General features: G+C 36.1%; 1 protein-coding gene across 1 annotated transcript; it reads left to right on the top strand.

The window, feature by feature from the left end:
* The first annotated feature begins 18,022 nt into the window (after window positions 1–18,022).
* On the top strand, window positions 18,023–20,693 carry LOC109189650. Its single transcript, XM_019340262.1, has 3 exons — window positions 18,023–18,032; window positions 19,754–20,548; window positions 20,659–20,693. The coding sequence occupies exons 1-3, from the start codon at window positions 18,023–18,025 to the stop codon at window positions 20,691–20,693; spliced, it is 840 nt and encodes a 279-aa protein (XP_019195807.1).
* The last annotated feature ends 899 nt before the right edge of the window (window positions 20,694–21,592 follow it).

Genomic DNA, 21,592 nt, shown 5'->3' with positions numbered 1-21,592 from the left:
ATATATATATATATAAGTAAAATCCTCCTTCACAAATTTTCCCTCCAAAACTTAGGGACATTTATGTAATATTCTAATTTAATTAATTATAGAAATTATATATTATATATTATTCATATCCGTGTATTTACTTATTACTTAATATAAAGAAAAATCTGTGTGAATAATATATATTAGGTTATTATGTAATGATTAGGTAGTAGTGTATGACTTACCTTAATTAAATATAAATTAGGTTTCTAGAAATCTGTGCATAGCATATACGGAGTATTAGATTGCATATTTACCATATATGCATATTAGGATGGTATATTAAGCAGAGTAATACGTGTAGTATTCTACTAAAAGTTATTTTAGTAAAATAATTAATTTTATTAATTAACCATATATATTTTTGTAAAATTAGCAATCAATTATTATTACATATTATATATTCTGCAATTCTCTGAACTTCTTGGAGAGAACAACCATCATCTATGTCTATAACGGCACCTCTTAGATTTCTTCTTCTAATATCATTTTGCGCATAAGAGATTTCTTCTTCTAATATCATTTTGTGCATAAGAGATTTCTTCTTCTAATAATATCATTTTGTGCATAAGAGATTTCTTCTTATAATATCATTTTGTGTATATCTTATGCGATGTCGTTCCTTCTGTCGCCATAGTTTTTCTGGCTTTAATTCATCTTGCTTTAAACGTTGCAGCAGATGACGAGTTGTATGGAGAGAAACAAATGTTGATTTGTGATTTCCACGGGTGAGTTTTTCATTATCTTAGTTTTTTTTTTTTTTCTTTGTGGGTTTTGTGTTTTTTTTCTTAGATTTCTACTTCTACTATCATTTCGTGTATATCTTGTGCGACGTTGTTCCTTCTGCGCCATAGTTTTTCTGCCTTTAATTCATCTTGCTTTTAGCGTTGCAGCAGATGACGAGTTGTATGGAGAGAGACAAAGGTTGATACGCGATTTGCATTGGTGAGGTTTTTATTATCTTAGTCTTTTATTTTTCGTTTTGGGTTTTTTGTTTTGTTTTGTTTTTTTTTTTTTTTTTTTTTTTTTTTTTGCGCATTTTCTGGTTTTTAAACAAGAAAAAGTTGTTCATAAGAAAAAACAAATATTTTTTTTGGTTTATTTGCAGAAAAGATACGGATCTAGAAAGATCGACCGGGAAACAGTAGAGTTCCTTGCTCATCAAGTCGATCAAGTTTGGAGAGGGACGGATTCTCTCTATATGTAAACATGTAGAGAGGGAAGCATGATAGGATCGGAATACAGTCCAAAAAAAAAAAAAAAAAAAAAAAAAAAAAAGGCCGATGGCAAGATTGAGAAGATGGTGGTGGAAAGTTGTTCCTCTTCATCTGATGAAGATACTTCTTCTAATTCTGACGAAGAATTAAAGGTTGGTTGATTAAAATATCTATGTATGTGCATGCTTGAAAGTACCATTTACTGTTGCATATTTTTATTGACATAAATTTAATTTCCTGTAATTAGATTCTTATAAAAATCATTGTTCTTATATTTTTTTTTTTGTTTTTGTTTTTAGTGTATGGATTATTTGTTCCATTTAATGTTTTTTTTAAAAAATAAAAAATTGTGGGTTGTCAGAAACCCGCTCTTAAAACTATACTTGCACCTAAGAAATCAGTTTGACAAATCTAAAATCTTGTGTTTTGTGCAGGAAGGATTTTATTTTTTATTAATAGCATATATTATGATATGATTAATATTATTAAAGTACGAAATTTATATATGATAGATTACTAAATATAATTATGGTAACATTTATTTTTTCAACTTTATTTAGTTATTTGACTATTCTTGCCATTTAATGACTTTCTGGATTGAGAGGTGGTTGAAAGTACTATTGGAACTTTCGAGCGTAACAAGCAATGTGATGCTAAGGATGGTAGATCTGTTAACTAATTGACTAATTGATATGTATTTAAAAAGAACAACTAACTAAGAATAAAAATTGCGCGGAAATTAAGCCAAATGAAAAAGGAAATGAATGTTAATAATTGACTGAAAATTAAAAATGATCCCAAATTAACTTAAATAAAATAGGAAATGATCAAACCGTCCAAACAATAATATGTGTAAATTGGAAAATGAATTTTTTTAATATTTGACTGGAAATATTAAAAAAATAATTTGTTATTAATAATTAACTAATTGATATGAATTAAAAAAATAATTGATTGAGAATATAAATGGCACAGAAATTAGGCCAATTGAGAAAATAAATTAATATTAATAATTGACTAAAAATTTAAAATGATCAACATATTAACTATTTTGAAAAGGAAATGGATTAACTATAATATTGATAAATTGAAAAAGGCATATATTATTAATAATAATTGACTGGAAATATAAAAAAAATATGTTATTAATAATTAATTAATTAATATGCATTAAAATGAATAATTGATTGGGAATAAAAATGGCACGAAAATTAGGTCAATTGGAAAAATAAACTAATATTAAAACTTGATTACAAATTAAAAATATCATAAATTGACTCCCATGGAAAAAGAAATGCCCAAAGTTCCAGACCACCCAAACAATAGTATAGATAAATTGGAAAAGACATCTGTTATTAATAATTGATGACCGGAAATATTAAAAAAATAATATGCTATTAATAATTAACTAATTGATATATAGTAACAAAAAGATAATTGATTGAGATCAACATTTGATACAAAAATTAGGGCAATTAAAAAATGAAATAAATAATAGTTTTTTTGAAAGGGGAAATAAATAATAATAATAATAATAATAATAATAATAATAATAATAATAATAATAATAATAATAATAATAATAATAATAATAATAATAATAATAATTGATGAATAGAACTGTATGTTCGTATATATATTTTGCAGAGGAATACACAGGCCTATTTATACACAGAAGACTAACAGATAAATAGGCAACAGTTACATAAAAGGCTCTAACAGACTCTGTATTATCTAACTGACTAATACTCCCCCGCAAGCTGACGAGGGACACGGGACCACGCCGAGCTTGAACTGTAATTCACCAAACCTCTTTGAAGACAACGGCTTGGTAAATATATCCGCGAGTTGATCATGAGTAGAAACGAAATTCACTTTTAACTCCCCTGCAGCGACCTTATCCCGGACGAAGTGGTAGTCTACTTTGACATGCTTAGTCCTAGCATGGAATACAGGGTTGGCACACAGATATGTTGCGCCCAAATTGTCACACCAAAGAACAGGGACCGTAGGCGGTTTTAGGCCAAGTTCTCGTAACAGAGACTCAATCCAAGTTACCTCCGCTGCAGCATCGGCCAACGCCTTGTACTCGGCTTCCGTGGATGACCGGGCAACTGTGCGTTGTTTACGTGACACCCATGAGACAAGATTCGGGCCAAGGAACACCGCGTACCCAGCAGTAGACTTACGGTCAATGGAACACCCTGCCCAGTCGGAGTCAGAGAATGCATGCACGACAGGAGTAGCGGATGATTGTAGACGAAGACCAAGATGCTGTGTGCCTTGGACATAACGTAGAACACGCTTGAGCAACACCCAGTGATCATCAGTTGGCTTATGCATGAATTGGCATAAGCGATTTACTGCAAAAGACAAATCCGGGTGGGTAATTAGAAGATACATCAAGGAGCCCACGAGACGCCTGTAGGGCGTTAGATCATCTAGTTGCGGGGAATCCGTAGCATAAGTCGAGGTTGACGCCATGGGAGTGGTCAATTCCTTGCATGATTCCATCCCGGCCTTCTTGAGTAACTCGGCCATGTAGCGCTGTTGTGACAGCACCAACGCACCCTCGGTGTACACTGCCTCAATGCCGAGAAAGAATCGCGGCACCCCCAAGTCTCGAATACGGAAGGCGGTGGCAAGCTTTGTCATCACAGTAGTAATCATATCAGCATCGTTGCCCAACAGTAGGATATCATCGACGTACACCAGTATGTACACCCTCACCTGGCCTGAGTCAAATATGAACAACGAAACATCCGTCTTTGACGCGCGAAAGCCAACCTGTAGCAAAAACTCATGCAACCGCGTAAACCATGCTCGGGGGGCCTATTTTAGCCCGTACAACGACCGTTGCAACTTACAAACATGGTCCGGATAGTTAGGATTCGCGTAGCCAGGTGGTTGCCGCATATAGATGTCTTCATCTATGTGCCCGTTGAGAAACGCGTTGTGCACGTCCAATTGGCGCATAGTCCAGTTGGCTGACACGGCAAACGCCAGTAGTAGCCGAATGGTGGTCAGCTTAACTACGGGGCTATAAGTTTCCAAGTAATCTTCACCGGGGATTTGATTGAACCCCTTAGCCACAAGGCGAGCCTTGTAGCGTTCCACAGTGCCGTCAGACTTCCGCTTTACGCGAAACACCCATTTGCACCATATCACGTTCATGTTGGCCCGTGCAGGTACTAAGCGCCATGTATCATTTTGAAGGAGGGCGTTGAATTCATCGTCCATAGCCGCACGCCACTGAGGTAACTTGATGGCTTGTGTGTGACATGTAGGTTCATCATCGTCTACTGAAGCCACCATGGCAGTGGGACGGCGCTTCATGTGTGTCGTTGTCCGCAATTTCATCATGTGGGTGCGAACGGTGGACTTGTTCCGGCTTCGCCTCCCTGTGGTGGTCGACGACGTTGAAGGCTGGAAGGATGAGGAGGCTGCTTCCGCCGTCAACGAGGAGTGAGACAGAGCCGGTGGATTAGGCGGCAACTGGACTGCATGCGGCATCACTGGTGGGCGAGGTGGCAGTGCTGCGGCTTGTTGAGCAGCTGATGGGCAGAGCGGCACGGGTGGTGCCTCGTGCGAAGTTGATGCTGCACCTTGATGTTGAACAACCGGTGAAGAGGTCGATGGTGCAGTGGGTGGAACCGGTGCATGGACTGGAGTAGGTTGGTGGTGAACCTCAGCACTGGCCCACGATAATGAGTTGGGCGTAGCGTGAGCCGTAGTGGATCGCCGTACTTGTTGATATGGGAACACATCTTCGTTGAATCGGACGTGGCGCGCAATGTAAATGCGTCCAGTTTCCCTGTCCAAGCACCTGTAACCAAGAATAGATTCTGGGTATCCCAGAAACACACAAGAGACGGAGCGGTAATCCATCTTGTGTGAATTATACGGACGGAGGTATGGGAAGCATTCACACCCAAAGACCCGTAACATGGTATATGTGGGGGATTTATGAAACAAACGGGAGTAGGGGCTGACATTCTGAGTGACTGTGGAGGGGAGACGATTAATTAAATGTACCGCCGACTCAAAGGCATAAGCCCAGTATTTCTGAGGAACACAACTTTGTGCTAGAAGAGTGAGCCCGGTTTCTACCACATGGCGGTTTCGCCGTTCCACACGCCCATTTTGTTCGTGGGTGTGTGGAGCTGACTGGCGATGTTGAATTCCCGCTGCGGTAAAAACCGAGTTAAGCTTGCGGTATTCGCCACCCATATCTGACTGAATGCACTTAATAGTAGTTGAAAAATAATTTTCTACATAAGCGCGAAATTTAGCAAACACGGAATATATATCAGATTTTAATTTAAGCGGGTAGAACCACATAAATCGAGAATAGTCGTCAACGAAAAGGACAAAGTATCTAAAACCATCCACTGACTGGACCGGGGCTGGTCCCCAAATGTCCGTGAACACTAGATCAAGTACATTATTACTAGACTGTTCAAGACGTGCCAGTGGGAAGCGCGCAGACTTTCCCATCTGACACGCTGTACATAACTTATTTAAAGACTGAAAAGATCCATCTACTGGACAACCAGAAAGAACCTGACGCAAGACGCGTGAGTGGGGATGTCCGAGACGGTTATGCCATATTTTGGGAGACACTTTAGCTGAGACTAGAGCAACTGGCGAAGTGGTAGGAAGTGTGTACATCCCGCCTTGACTAGGACCGCTAAGAAGAACCTGCTTGGTTGAACGATCCTTCACAAGAAAACGAGAAGGGTGAAACTCAAAATATACATCATTGTCACGTGTGAATTTATGCACGGACAATAACGATGCACGTAACTTAGGAACGTGTAAGACAGAGTTTAGAAACAGTGACCGAGAACGAGATGGTAATGAAATAGAACCTGTATTTAAAATTGACAGACCTGTACCGTCGCCTACACGCAGCAACTCGTCACCACCATATTGTTCAACATTGTTCAAGGCTGCCGCGTTCAGTGTCGCATGAGTATTCGCACCGGTGTCCGGGAACCAGACATTGGAAAAGGGCGCCGTGTTGAAGTCCTCTTGAGGTTGGTGAGACGTCATATGTGCTTGCGGAGGGGTAGTCGCGGGGTTACCGGCATGCGACGGCATGTTACGTTGCGAGCCTACATCGACGAACCGCCTATAGCATGTCAAGGCGGTGTGGCCAGCGGCGTCGCACAGCTGGCAGCGAACACCTCCTCCTCGACCTCGCTGTCCTCGACTCCTGCCACGATGATTGTTGCGACCGCGACCACGTCCCTGGCTGTTGGCCGGAGCAGGTTGCGAATGTTGCGCAACCATAACTGCTGGAGCATGCTGCAAGACTGAATCTTCCGAGAACAGGTAATGGTGTGTCGATAGAAGATCAGACACCTCCGGTATTGTCAGCGGCTCGCGTTTCGTGGTAAGGGACGCAACCAAGCTTCGGTATTCCGGTCGTAGACCGCGAAAAACATGCAGATTCTGCTCGTCGAGGCCGATCGGACGGCCAGCTTGGGCAAGCTGTTCGACCAACACCTGCGCTCGGCCTAGATACTCCGCCGGAGTCGAGTCTCCTTGCCTGAGACTTTGAAGTTGAGTTAGCAGACTCAATGATCGCGCTCGGGAAGTGGAGCCGAGGGCTGTTTCAATCGCACTCCAGACTGAGCGCGAAGTAGTGTGACTAATCGCGAGATAGAGGACCTCCTCCGCCATGGATGAAATTAGCATGCTAAGTATTGACTGGTCCTGTTGAACCCAGATAGTATGAAGCGGGTTGACAGTAGATGACGCGGTGGCAGTAGCGCCGGAAATGGTTTCCGACGGGCATGGCAGTGATCCGTCAACATAGCAGTATAATTGCATGACTATGTTAATTATATGTCAATTAAAAATGTAATGAATATTAATAAATGACTGAAAATTAAAAATGATCCCTTAACTATTTCAAAAAGCAAACGGATTAACTATGGTACAGGTAAATTGAAAAAGGAATCTATTATTGACTAGAAATATTTTAAAAAAAATTAAATTAATTTTTTTTTTTTAAAAAAGGGGGATTTCCGCCACCGGTTGTCCTCGCCAGTGGCTGAAATCCGCCCCCCCCCCCCCCCCCCCCCCCCTCTTTTTTTATTTTTATTTTTAAAAATTTTAAATTATTTGTTTAATAATTGAAATGGTAACCTGTTAGCAACCTGCAAAAAAAGTCAATTGAACAAATTTAGCAGGTAAGTGTGGTTAATTAGACTTTAATTTAGTTCGTGGTGGGAATTGAGCATTTGGCAATAGTAGATAGGCCTATTTGACACTTTTTCCTTAAAAAAATAATTGATTGAGATTAAAAATGGCTAGGAAATTAGGCCAATTGAAAAAAGAATGAATATCACTATTTGACTCAAAATTCTAAATGTTTCCCGATTAACTATTTCGAAAAGAAAATATATTAACTATAGTATATGTATTATATGGGATACATATGGATCCGAGCTCATTGATTTCCTAAAGAAAATAGTCCTGCACTGGCACAGAAAAGATTGTTACTATGTTATTCTATGACTATGTTAATTATATGACAATTGAAAAAAAGAAATGAATATTAATAATTGACTAAAAATTAAAAATAATCCACCATTAACTATTTCGAAAATGAAACGGATTAACAATAGTATAAGTAAATTGGAAAATGTATCTGTTATTAATGTCGAGGATGGACAAGATTGTGTTGTCACTACAAATGTCGTCTACAAAGATGTTTCAATAATGTGTAAATATAACCGGTGATATTATGTTTTTTTAATGGAAAAAATTATTATATATCTAGACAAAAATATATTTTCCATACAAATGAATTAGGATATCAATTCATTCTTATAACTGAGTTGCTAGAGAACAGACACATTTGCCTAATTTATAAAAATACTGAACAATAATGATAAATAAAATCTCCAAATTTACAACACCGCATGCGTATATCTACACATTAGCTATTAATTTGAGCAATTATTTGCTCAAACTCAAGCATTGATAATATAAAATTACATAAACGATCCAAACTAGGCCATACCTTTAATTGCATTATATAATATTTGATGTTCTAATTTAAATAATTATATGTCGATCCAAATATTCTTAATATATTATAACAAATCTATTCCGTGCATCGCACGAGTGCAAATACTAGTATATATATAATATACAAATGTAACGGAAGACATAATGTAGTCATTAATCACTATCTGTTACATAATCAATACAAATAATGATCACAATAAATATATTTATAACATCCTGTATATTTATATATTATATTTATAATATGAGGCAATTTGTAATTAGTGAATTTTAATTTCACAGAATGAAATTATTTGTCTTTATAAGGTTGTCAAGTACAAAAGTTTTATGGCAAGCTAAGTTGGCCGTTTTTGTGCTAATGTGTTGATATAATGTAATTGGTGCTACTTGTGTCACTGCCATGATTCCTAGGTATAGAATAGCTTGGATGATCACAATAGGCATCTCAGATCCATATCTATATTTCAGATAATATAATCAACACATTAGCTATCAACACAATAGTACTAAAATTATTTTTTAACACTTATAGTCGTTTCGACCACAAATTGATCGCATGTTTTTGTGCTAATCCAACGTGTCATGTCTTGCCTTAATTAGTTGGTGATCTATGTCCTTGCATGTGATAGCCCAAGCTGTCATGCCTTGCGCTTTAGTTAGAGCATTCATAATTGTGGAGTTTTTTTTTGTGGTTTTTGAAAAGTTTTTGTAAGTGTAATTAGGAAAGAGAAAATTGAATGAAGGAGGGGAAAAAACAAAACAAAACAATGATGTAATTCAAAAAAAAAAAAAGTGTCTGATAGATGGATAAACGCGCCCAGTTGGCACTTAATTGGGCACAAATTTGACCTACACGTGATATTCAATGCGCATTAATTAATGTGTTGGGACCCACAAACTTGCAATATCTCAATACCTTGTAGGAGGTTTGTTTTTCTTCTCTCTCCACATTATCACTCCTCCACATCATCTATCTTTCTTAAAAATCGTGTAAAAACTTTGCAATATCTACTGGGGTTCATTTGCCGAGTGTAGGGATGTCAATTCTACCCGCACCCAATGGGTTCCCCGCATCCCTGCCCCTACCGATTTTAAAATACCCGCACAATTTGGGTAATGGGTGCGGCGAGGAAGGCCGGAATCGGCCTCCTCCGCGGCCGAGTGGCTAGATAGCCGGCTAGGCGGTCTTGGCGGCCACCTAGCCGGTCGAACCGGCCGTTTAATTTTTTAATTTTTTTTAGTTATAGAGTGTTAAAAGTTCGGCAAGGCATAACTTTTGACTCGGTTGTTCGTTTTGGACAATTTTTTTTCTATCACGTATTTTTTCGAGATCTATACACCGCAAACAGCCGAAGGCGGTTTGACCCTATAATTTCTTCAAAAAATGCTTCTTTTGCTCTTAATTTTAATTTTTTTTTTTATGTATTTAGATGATTTCAACAATATTTTGAATGATTTTACAACCACTTACATAAATAATTTGTAAGAAAAAACTAGAGGAACCTTATGTTTTATTAGTGAATTTTACAATTTTTAATTTAAAATTTTATTATTATTTTTTTTAAAATAAAAAATCGGCGCCTAGGCCTAATGCATTTTGCAACATTGGGGGTGGGTGCAAGGGAGGTATTCCCGCCCCGCACCCGCGCCCGATGAACCGGAATCAGCAGTAGAAGGGCAAACGGTATCCCAGAAGGCCGGCATCAGAGGCGGGACCACTGGTGCCTCATCATCTGGATACAGCTCAAGGTAGCGCGCATAGTCGGCGCCCGGCATCAGGTCCGAAGTCAGTCCGTCAGGATCATGTAGCGGGATGGTGAAGGTCATCTGGAAAGCTAGCTGTTCCGGGACGGCCATCTCTACGAAGGTCCCATCCTCGGCCGTTACGCGAGCCGTGGTCTGAGGAGGAGGGTCGACCGGAGGAGAAGGATCAGCGGCCGTAGGAGGAGCCTCGATCGTCATCCGGGAACCGGAAGAAGTGGAGCCCGTGGAATACTTGCGAGAAGTAGGCTTATGAGCCTTCCTTTTCCCTTTTTCAGACCTCGATCACTTGGCCGGAGGAGAATGGGATGGTGACCTGAAGACAATTTTCTTTCCTTTAATCAGTGGGCGACCCATGTTGACAAGGAAGATGAGGAGAGACAAAGACAAAGACGCCATTTATAGCTTTGAGAGGCAAGTAAGGAGTTAAAGTGGATCAGGAAGGTAGAATCAAAAGGATCTCAGAGGATTCGGCCACAATCCGACCATTAAAGAGAGGAAATTGAGGAACGATTCCAGCAATCTGCATTGAAAGGGCGGATACTTTCCAATATTCGAGTTGAAAAGATGGCTCAATATTGGAAAGTGAGGGACTAGTTGATGGGGTGTGAACCCCGTGGGCTCAAAGCCCAAGAAGAAGAAGGGAAGCCCAAGAAGAAGAGAGGCCCAAGAGGAGAAAGGGCCAAGTCCAGAAGAGGAAAAGCCCAAGAGAGATAAGGGCTAAAACCAAGACGTCGGCTCGACCCCGAGGTCGGCGCGAGTGCGGGGTTGGCGCGTGTAGGCAGGCAGCACGGAGATAGCCGTTAAAGCATTTAAGAGGCCATTTAAAGGCTCGGTCAACTAGCCGTTGGGAGGCCCAGTAACGGCAGCCCAACGGTCCCTAGAGTTAATAGAGTTAATAAGCCAATTTATGGCTTTAAATGTATACTTTTTGAATGATTCCAAGGAGACCCACTATAAAAGGGGGCTCCTCAAGAATGTAAGGGGGAGGGCGAGAACAGGCCAAGATTAGACATATACTTACAGTTATTATCTCTTTCACTTCTATTTTTGAAAGGTGAATCCACCAACTAAGGTTGTGTTGGATCTCCCTAGGCCCAAAAAATCCTAAAACCAACAAATGTATTTTTTTACAGTTCGAAACATGAACCGGCCGTTCCGGTTCGCGATTTTAATAAATTCTAAATATCGAGTTTAGATTCTAAATTGTAATTGGAATACTTCGATTTGGTTGCTATAGTGTTTGTTTGGTTCGAATCAAATTGTGGTCATAATTTGTTGGAGAAGAAAAATAAATGAAATATTTATTTTAAATATTTATTTTAAAGATAAATATGTCCATTTAATATTTCAGGGGGAAAAAACAACGACTTAAATAATTTAGGAGAAAAAAATGTTATAAGTATATAACTTATTTGAAAAAGTGTTATTTCCCTTTTAATTAATATTGACAATTATTTTAATTAATATTGGCAATTATTTATATAAAAATTATTTAACTGATATGATTAAACAGCTGCACCCTCTAGGTAATTATTTAATTTAGTACGGAGTATATGACATCATTTTTTAAATGAAAACTAATAATATAATATTACAAAAATTCACAATTTTTCTACTAGCATATAAAAGTTAATGCAAAAAAAAAAAAAAAAAAAAAGTGTTTTCTTTCAAAATCTCCCTTCTATTTTTTTCGAGAGTATGCATTTAGTAAATTTCACTCTTGTACTGATTAGTATTAGGTAAACTCAGATATGTAATAGTTTATAAACTACAGATAAGAGATAATTCACACTAAAAAGACCATATACGACAAATTCAATCAAGAGAATATTAACAAGAATCGAACACATAATGACCTTATGGTGCAAAAATCATACTCCACTCACTCGAGCATATGATTCATTATATTTTTTTTTACACGTTGGCATGGAAGTTGGAAACACCAAAATCATTCTCGTATATAAGTTAAAGTTAATGAAAAAAATTAATTAATTAAAAAAACAGGCAAGGTCATTTGCCATATAACAAAGGGAAGTAGAATTAAATTCAAAGGGAAAAAGGCACTTTTTTTTATGAGTTGTATACTTATAGTATTTTTTTCCCTTTAAATTATTCAAGTAGCTTTTTTCCCCTGAAATGTTAAATAGATATATTTACCCTTAATATTTTTCTTCTCCAACAAACTAGTATTTTCACCCGTGCGATGCACGGAATGGAATTGTTGTAATATATTAAGAATATTTAAATCGATATATAATTATTTAAGAGTTAATTTCACCAGAGGTCGTTTATCTTTCCTGACAATTCCAAATTTAATCATACACTATAGTTATTAATTATTACGATTTATTCTATGTTACAACTCTTACGTTAATATTCTTACTATTATTATTAACACTTAATTACTTTTAGATATTATTATTACCACTTATATTATTATTATATTATTATTATTATTAGTTTCTTTTCAAGTACTGTTAGTATATAATGGTCGTGAGGCACAATAATAATATAACCATAATTAAATATTCTTGTATTGTATTCCGGAGTTAATGCCATTTTTGGTCCTAGACTTATTGAAGCATTGACACTTTTCATCCTCCATAATAAAAATTGCCACTTAGTAGACACTGTTATTGGTCGTTGGACAGTTTTGATCCTCCGTCAATGAAGCCGTTTGTTGACCGTGAATTAGATGGGCTTTTCTGTCTTATTCTTCTAATCTTGTTTAGACCAGCGCTGATGTGACTCCTGTGAGGCGAGATGGCGAGACTTGGCGGCTAAGTAGTAACCGTCGGTAGTGAGTAGCAGCGAGGTTCTTCTCCGGCGAGTTGTGGGTACGGCGGCGAGCATACGAGGCAGTAACTCCTTCTGGCGACGGACCAGTAAGGCAGATCTGGCGGTGCAGCAACAAATCCGGCGAGGTTGGGGCCTTCACCGGTGGTTTTTGGTTCCGGCGAAGCAGAGAGGACAGCAGGTCGGCGAACCCTCCTATGGTAAATAGCAGTTGTAGTTGTAGATGGCATGATGTAGAATTTGCACCTGTAAGTCCTCCCTTCCATATTGACCATAAATATCCTTCCCATCTCTCTCTCTCTCTCTGACCACAACTACTTGATGCACAACCTCAAAAACTCTGTTATTCTACCTGAAATTCATTGAAGTTTCAAGCTGAAAATGTGGAATCTGCCGCTCCCCAAAAATCGCATTGTCTGAGGTGTTGGAATGGCCGGTGTTGACTTCCTGGCTGCTGTAGCTTCATTCCCCAACCCGGATGATAAAATTCGGATCACCAGCTTTGAGGTTCAAGGAGGTGGTAACACTGACAATGCTTTGATAAAACCCGGATGATAAAATTCGTCTTGGTCTTAATCCAAGGATCATATCTAAGGTTGCTGATGACTCGCATGGCGAAAGAATACTTGATGAGCTTGAAAGGGATGGTGTTGATACATCTTTTATGGTGGTGTCCAAAGGATGAAACTCACCATTCACATATGTCATTGTTGACAACCAAAAAAAAAAAACTTGCACGTGCATTTTCACTTCAGGATATCCACCCATGATATCTGAGGGTCTACATACCTAAATCAAAATTGTATTCAGCGCTTGGAGTAAATATTGTCTACTTAGATGGAAGGCTGCATGAGACTGCTTTGATTGTAGTGCAGGAGGCAAAAAGTAGGGGCATACCTATTATAGTTGATGCAGAAAGGTTAAGGGAGGGGTTGGGTGATATTCCTGACTTTGCTAGTTATGTTGTATGCTCGACAAAATTTTCACAGGCATGGACTAACACCCTTTCTATTCCAACTGCACTTGTTTCTATTATCTTGAGATTGATGTCAAATGTAAAATTCGTGATTGTTAGTTGGGTGAAAGATGGTTTCTTAATGTTAGAAAGGACTGAAGCGGATAACCTCAGTTTGAAGAAATGGATGTAGCAGTGACCAATGGATGGAGAAATACAAGGATTAGAACATAAAAAGACAGAAAAACCCTTCTAATTCACGGTCAACAAACGGCGTCATTGACGGAGGATCAACACTGTCCAACGATCAATAACAGTGGCTACTAAGTGGCAATTTTTATTATGGAGGATGAAAAGTGTCAATGTCCCAATGAGTCTAGGACAAAAAATGGCATTAACTCTTGTATTCCGTGAGTCACAATAATAATATAACAATAATTAAATATTGTTCAATTCTATATTCTTCTAGAATTTCTATTACCATCATTAATTATTCCGGAATTTACCATAATTAAATAATTTGTATTACAGTATTTTATAATAATATGAGAATAGAATTTTAACGCAGAATTATTGTACGAATGGGAAAGTAGAAATCAATATATTTTATTAGGAGGAGAGATTTTTTAGGAATTGGGCGGGAAGTTAAAATTTCAGGATTTTGTTTTTATATATAGTATAGATTATATTACAGTATTTTATAATAATATGAAAATAGAATTTTAACGCATAATTATTATACGAATGGGAAAGTAGAAATCAATATATTTTATTAGGAGGAGAGATTTTTTAGGAATTGGGCGGGAAGTTAAAATTTCAGGATTTTGTTTTTATATATAGTATAGATTATATTACAGTATTTTATAATAATATGAGAATAGAATTTTAACGTAGAATTATTGTACGAATGGGAAAGTAGAAATCAATATATTTTATTAGGATGAGAGATTTTTTAGAAATTGGAAGGGAAGTTAAAATTTCAGGATTTTATTTTTATATATAGTATAGATTGTATTACAGTATTTTATAATAATATGAGAATAGAATTTTAACAAAGATTTATTGTACGAATGGGAAAATATAAATCAATATATTTTATTAGGAGGAGAGATTTTTTAGGAATTGGGTGGGAATTTAAAATTTCAGGATTTTGTTTTTATATATAGTATAGATTGTATTACAGTATTTTATAATAATATGAGAATAGAATTTTAAACGCATAATTGTTGTACGAATGAGAAAGTAGAAATCAGTATATTTTATTAGGAGGAGAAATTTTGTAGGAATTGGGCGGGAAGTTAAAATTTCAGGATTTTATTTTTATATATAGTATTGTACGAATGGGAAAGTAGAAATCAATATATTTTATTAGGAGGAGAGATTTTTTAGGAATTGGGCGGGAAGTTAAAATTTCAGGATTTTGTTTTTATATGTAGTATAGATAGATTGTATTACAGTATTTTATAATAATATGAGAATAGAATTTTAACGCAGAATTATTGTACGAATGGGAAAGTAGAAATCAATATATTTTATTAGGAGGAGAGATTTTGTAGGAATTGGGCGGGAAGTTAAAATTTCAGGATTTTATTTTTATATATAGTATTGTACGAATGGGAAAGTAGAAATCAATATATTTTATTAGGAGGAGCGATTTTTTAGGAATTGGGCGGGAAGTTAAAATTTCATGGTTTTGTTTTTATATGTAGTATAGATAGATTGTATTACAGTATTTTATAATAATATGAGAATAGAATTTTAACGCAGAATTATTGTACGAATGGGAAAGTAGAAATCAATATATTTTATTAGGAGGAGAGATTTTGTAGGAATTGGGCGGGAAGTTAAAATTTCAGAATTTTGTTTTTATATATAATATAGATTGTATTACAGTATTTTATAATAATATGAGAATAGAATTTTAACACTGAATTATTGTACGAATGGGAAAGTAGAAATCAATATATTTTATTAGGAGGCGAGATTTTTTAGAAATTGGGCGGGATGTTCAAATTTCAGGATTTTGTTTTTATATATAGTATAGATTTGTTTTTATATATAGTATAGATTGTATTACGGTATTTTATAATAATATGAGAATAGAATTTTAACGCAGAATTATTGTACGAATGGGAAAATAGAAATCAATACATTTTATTAGGAGGAGAGATTTTTTAGGAATTTGGCGGGAAGTTAAAATTTCAGGATTTTGTTTTTATATATAGTATAGATTGTATTACAGTATTTTATAATAATATGAGAATAGAATTTTAACGCAGAATTATTGTACGAATGGGAAAGTAGAAATCAATATATTTTATTAGGAGGAGAGATTTTTTAGAAATTGGGCGGGAAGTTAAAATTTCAGGATTTTGTTTTTATATATAGTATAGATTGTATTACAGTATTTTATAATAATATGAGAATAGAATTTTAACGCTGAATTATTGTACGAATGGGAAAGTAGAAATCAATATATTTTATTAGGAGGAGAGATTTTTTAGGAATTGGATGAAAAGTTAAAATTTCAGGATTTTGTTTTTATATATAGTATAGATTATGACCACAATTTGGTTCAAACCAAACAGACACTATATATAGCAACTAAACCGAAATATTCTAATTACAATTTAGAATCGGAACTCGATATTTAGAGTTTATTAAAATCGCGAACCGGGACGGCCGGTTCATGTTCCTAACTGAAAAAAAATATATATTGTTGAATTTAGACTATTTTAAAATTTAAAAAAAAAATAAAATTTTTAAATGAAGACGGTTCAAAATCACAAACCGGATCCGGAACCGTCGGTTCACGATTCAGGATCCAGTTTTTTTGATTTATACTTTTAATAAACTGAAATCCAAATATTGGGTTCTAAATCTGAATCATAACCGGAAACTTTTAATTCGATTGCTATAGTGTCCGGTTCAATCCGAATCGAACCGTGATCATCCCTACGTTTATGCAATAATTTGTTGGAGAAGAAAATTTAAAAAAATGTTTACTTTAAGGGTAGAAATTTCAATTTAATATATCACGGGGGGGAAAAGGAATTGACACTTTTAAAATAATTGAGGGGCTAATGTGCTTACAAGAATAATTCAAGAAGTTCTCAAAAAAGAATAATTCAAGAAGAAAAAATGCTATAAGTATATAACTCAGGGGAAAAAGTATCATTTTCCCTAAATTCAATGCTTAATTGTCAAAGTTGACCGTTGACTACCGTCGTTGGTTAAATATTAACTCCGTTATTCACTAAAAACATGTTTTATCTTTCTTGACCAAATAGAATTTCCCTTCTTTTATGGATTTAACGTCAAAGTCAAATATCATTTAAATTAATTACTTTTATCATTTGTAGGACGACTGTTAATTATGAGTTAATTCCAGCAATGGTCCCCTGAGTATGATGATTTTCCACAATTAATCCTTGACTTTTAATTTGGACAATTTAACCACCCGACTATCAAATTCTTTCCAATTGAAGTCCTTCCGTCAATCTCTGGTTAAATAGGCGTTTATTTGATGGCTAAAATCGTCCTTTCCGTTAGTCAATATTTAATCTTCAATTCAGGTCGTTCTTATTATGGTCCTCATACTGTTAACTTACCTACGCACGCCGTTCAACCACACCGCCGGAGAGGATCCAGCCACCACTACCCGCCGGAGGTCCAGTCACCATTGCCGGACACCACGCACCGCCATTGCCTCGCCATCTGCTCTGCTGCCGAAAAGCAGGGGAACCGCCGTGAACTTGCAGTTTTCATCGCCAAAGGCTTGAGCTTTGCAGCTCTTCTGTGATGGGTTCCCAGAAATTTTGATACCCAATAATGTTTCTGGTGCAGGTTATTGATAATCCAGCGGGAGACAAAGTCTGGTGTGAGCTTTTAAGGAACACTCAGAGGATGTGTAACGTTTATCCGTTACTATTATTATAACATTAGGATAAGTTATGATAATATTCAGTATTTGATATGTGGTGCAACACTAATAACCTAATAGCTAGACTACCATTATGATTAGGAGTCTGGTTAGGGTTTAGGAGACCTAAAGACAATCAACCACAATGATGGCCAGTGGTTATATAAGGTCACTAGTCCTCTCACTGCTCATATTACATACCTCATACACCATCTAGAGAGAGCTGAGTAAAGTGAGAGACAAAGCACTTATCATCTCTGCAGCAGTCCGGATCGCTCAACCGTAAGAAGAACTATGGCTGGAGGTTAGTACGATCCTATGATCACATATAAGATTATGCATGTGATATTTTAGTCTAACAGTTGGTATCAGTCGCTATAAATAATCTCTGCCTAGTTCGTTTAATTGCATATAATATTTGCATATGTTGTATACATATTTGTATAATTCAATTACATATGGTGAATATTCTTTGGTTCGCAATTAAATTGTCTGGACTGCTGGAAATTTTGGTTTATTCCGCATTAAGAAATAAATATTCAAAAAAAAAAAAAATTCAAATTTTGGATATTTTTTTGCTCCCTGCCGGATTAGGAGCTCACTGCTTCTGTTCGACGGAGCCGCTACAGCGTGATGAAGGAGATGATGATGAATGGATGGGCTTAAGTAATGGGCTTGGGCTCATTATTAAAATTTAAAAAAAAATTAATAATAATAATATTATTATTATTTTTTACTGGGCCTGTTTTGGTTCTGGATCAAATCTGAATTGATATTTGGACTACATCAATTCATTCAGATTAACATCATCATCATATCTGGACTTCTTCTAATTAAATTATCCAATTGTTTTTTTTTATTAAGTCTATTATTAAATTATTATTCAACTTTGAATAATTATTCAGTTTTAATTTTTCAGTTGAATTTTAATTTAATAATGTTTTTCAGTTTAAATTGTATTAAGTGTTGCAATTTAATTGTGGAGTATTTTGTGAGTAATATGCATAATCTGAGCATGCTATTTATGTCTTTATTGCAATAATTATTTAATTGTCATAATTATATGCCTATAGAAAAGCATGTTCATTAAGAAAAATTTAGAGCCTTTTAGGTCTAAATTATATGTTATGCACGATTTAGTGCCTTTTAGGTGAATTAGTGCCTTTCAGGTTAGATTATGCATATTATTACTCAATCTTCAGTTATTACTCCACTCGTGTTTTATAAAGTTCCTAAAGCACATAAAGTACATAAACAATTCGTAGTTTACCCTATTCAAAACCTTATCCATAGGTGAAACTACAACTCTTTAGATCTTTCAAACGATTTTACTTCAAAAATGAGAACACATGAATTAGGGAAGTTTCTTGGGGAGGAATACTAGTTCTATGGCCCTGGCTTAAAAGCCTTGTTGCTACTAGTCCCCTTGCGACGCTACTCTGTCTAAGGAGTTGGTATTTAACCGAGCTTCGTCTCGACCAACTTTCCTGGGAGTATATCTAAGGATTGTCTATCATATTTTGGTTTAATCTGTTTGTTTATTAGGTTTTCTTGCTAATGTGATTATGTTCTTTGGTTAATTAAAGAGTAGCCATAGCATCTTTAATTTTTCCAAAATTACATATTAAGTTTTACTCACATAAAGTTAATGCAAGAATATTGTAATTCACTCAGCGTGATATGGCAAAATTTATCCCACAGGCAATTTTGTTATATTTGTAGGATTAATTAGGATGAAATACCATACTATGATCATAATTTGCCCACAGGGATTATGTATCGGCATATAGTTTTGGTAGTTTTGTCATTAAGGGTGGAAAAATTAAAATTGCACCCATTCCGTTTCCACCATTCAGTTTTGGTAAATTCATTATGCGTAAAAATTTAGCCCACAGGCAATTTTTATGGCATCCGAATTTATCCTTCGCATAATTTTACATTGGTAATATTATGTACTTCAGTATCTCTCTCTAATTTTTTGTGCCTCGAAAATTCTAACCAAGCATTAATTATTATTCTTTACAGCAACTCATCCTGTCACCCAAACACAAATTAATGTTCCAATCCTTAATGAAGAAAATCACAAAGAGTGGAAAGATGCTATTCTCTTGCAATTAAGATTATTAGAGTTGGATTACGCTGTTCTCAATGAGGAACCCCCTGAGGTTACTGAAGAAAGCACTGGTGAAGCCAAGCAGCTTCGCGCACAATGGGAGAAATCCAATGGATTGTGTGTGCTCTTCATTAAGTCAAGAATTTCTAGAAAAATTCGTTTTTGCTTTGAGGACATTAAGAAAGCGAAACCCTTGCTCAAAGCTATCGATGATAACTTCATTGAATCAAAGAAAGTTTTGGCAATGACTCTAATCATGAAGTTGAGAAATTTGCGTCTTTCCACTGTCAAGGGAACGCGGAAACACATCATGGAACTCAGGGACATTGCGGCACAATTGAAGAAGTTGAAAATTATTCTTCCAGATGCCTTTGTGGTGCACTTTGCACTAAATACCCTATCTCAGGAATATAGCGCGTTTAAAATTGCCTATAATACACATAAGGATGAATGGTCTATCAATCAATTGATTACCATGTGTACTCAAGAGGAAACGCGACTTGTAACTGAGCTTGGGGAAAGTGCTTTTATGGCCACAACAAGGCCTAAAAGAAAATCTGGAAAGCCTAAGGGACTTACCATAGCTGCTAAGGAGAAACTAACCCCGAAAGCAGACATTAAGAAGATACAAAAGTGTTTCTTTTGCAAAAAGAAGGGACACATGAAGAAAGATTGTATCAAGTTTCAAAAATGGATGTCCCAAAAAGGTAACATTTCATCTTCTTTCGTTTGTTTCGAATCTAACATGTCAGAAGTTAATACTAATTCCTGGTGGGTTGACTCTGGTTCAACAATCCACATTGCAAACTCTTTGCAGGATATGACAAAACTGAGACAGCCAACGGGAACTGAGTGTAGCATCTTCTCTGGAAACAAGATTGCATCACCAGTCGAAGCTGTCGAAGTTTGCAATTTAGTTTTGGACAATGGTTTTGTAATGACGTTAGAAAAGACATTTTATGTTCCTAGTTTTCTAGGAACTTAATTTCAGTATCTAGACTTGTACCCTTCGGTTATTCTTTTGAACTTAATACCAATAATATCAAGTTATTTCGTTATTCTACTTGTGTTGGTACTGGTACATTGTCTAATGGTCTTTTCCGTCTTAAATTAAAGAATGATTCAGTTTACAATTCTTTACATGTTCAAAACGGCACCAAACGGTGCAGTATTAACGACAATTCCTCAATGTTGTGGCATCAGAGATTAGGTCATATCTCCCTTGAGCGTATTAAAAGGTTGGTAAAGGATGGAGTACTTTCTACTCTAGACTATACTGACTTTGAGACTTGCGTTGACTGCATTAAGGGTAAGCAGACAAACAAGTCAAAGAAAGGTGCCAATAGAAGTTCAACGTTGTTGGAAATTATTCATACTGACATATGTTGTCCTGATATGACAATACCTGGTCAGAAATATTTCACCACCTTTATTGATGACTTCTCAATTTTTTCCTATGTGTATTTACTTCATCATAAACATGAAGCATTGGATGCCTTTAAATCATTTAAAGCTGAAGTTGAAAACCAATGTAACATGAAAATACACATAGTTAGGTCTGATAGGGGTGGTGAATACTATGGTAGATACAATGAGAATGGGCAAGCACCTGGTCCCTTTGCTAAGTTTCTTCAAGAGCATGGGATTGTTGCCCAATACACCATGCCTGGTTCTCCGGACCAAAATGGTGTAGCTGAAAGAAGAAACCGGACCCTTCTGGATATGGTGCGGAGTATGCTTAGCAACTCTAA

The sequence above is a fragment of the Ipomoea nil genome, unplaced genomic scaffold (genome assembly GCF_001879475.1).
Source record: "Ipomoea nil cultivar Tokyo-kokei standard unplaced genomic scaffold, Asagao_1.1 scaffold1562, whole genome shotgun sequence".
In the NCBI taxonomy this organism is placed as follows: Eukaryota; Viridiplantae; Streptophyta; class Magnoliopsida; order Solanales; family Convolvulaceae; genus Ipomoea; species Ipomoea nil.
Note: the sequence above shows the minus strand (reverse complement) of the source record. Positions and strands in the feature narration are given on the sequence as shown.

Coding starts and splice junctions, on each gene's coding strand:
- LOC109189650 (XM_019340262.1), top strand. Junction 20,549..20,658: donor AAAATGGATGTCCCAAAAAG/GTAACATTTCAT, acceptor AACTCTTTGCAG/GATATGACAAAACTGAGACA.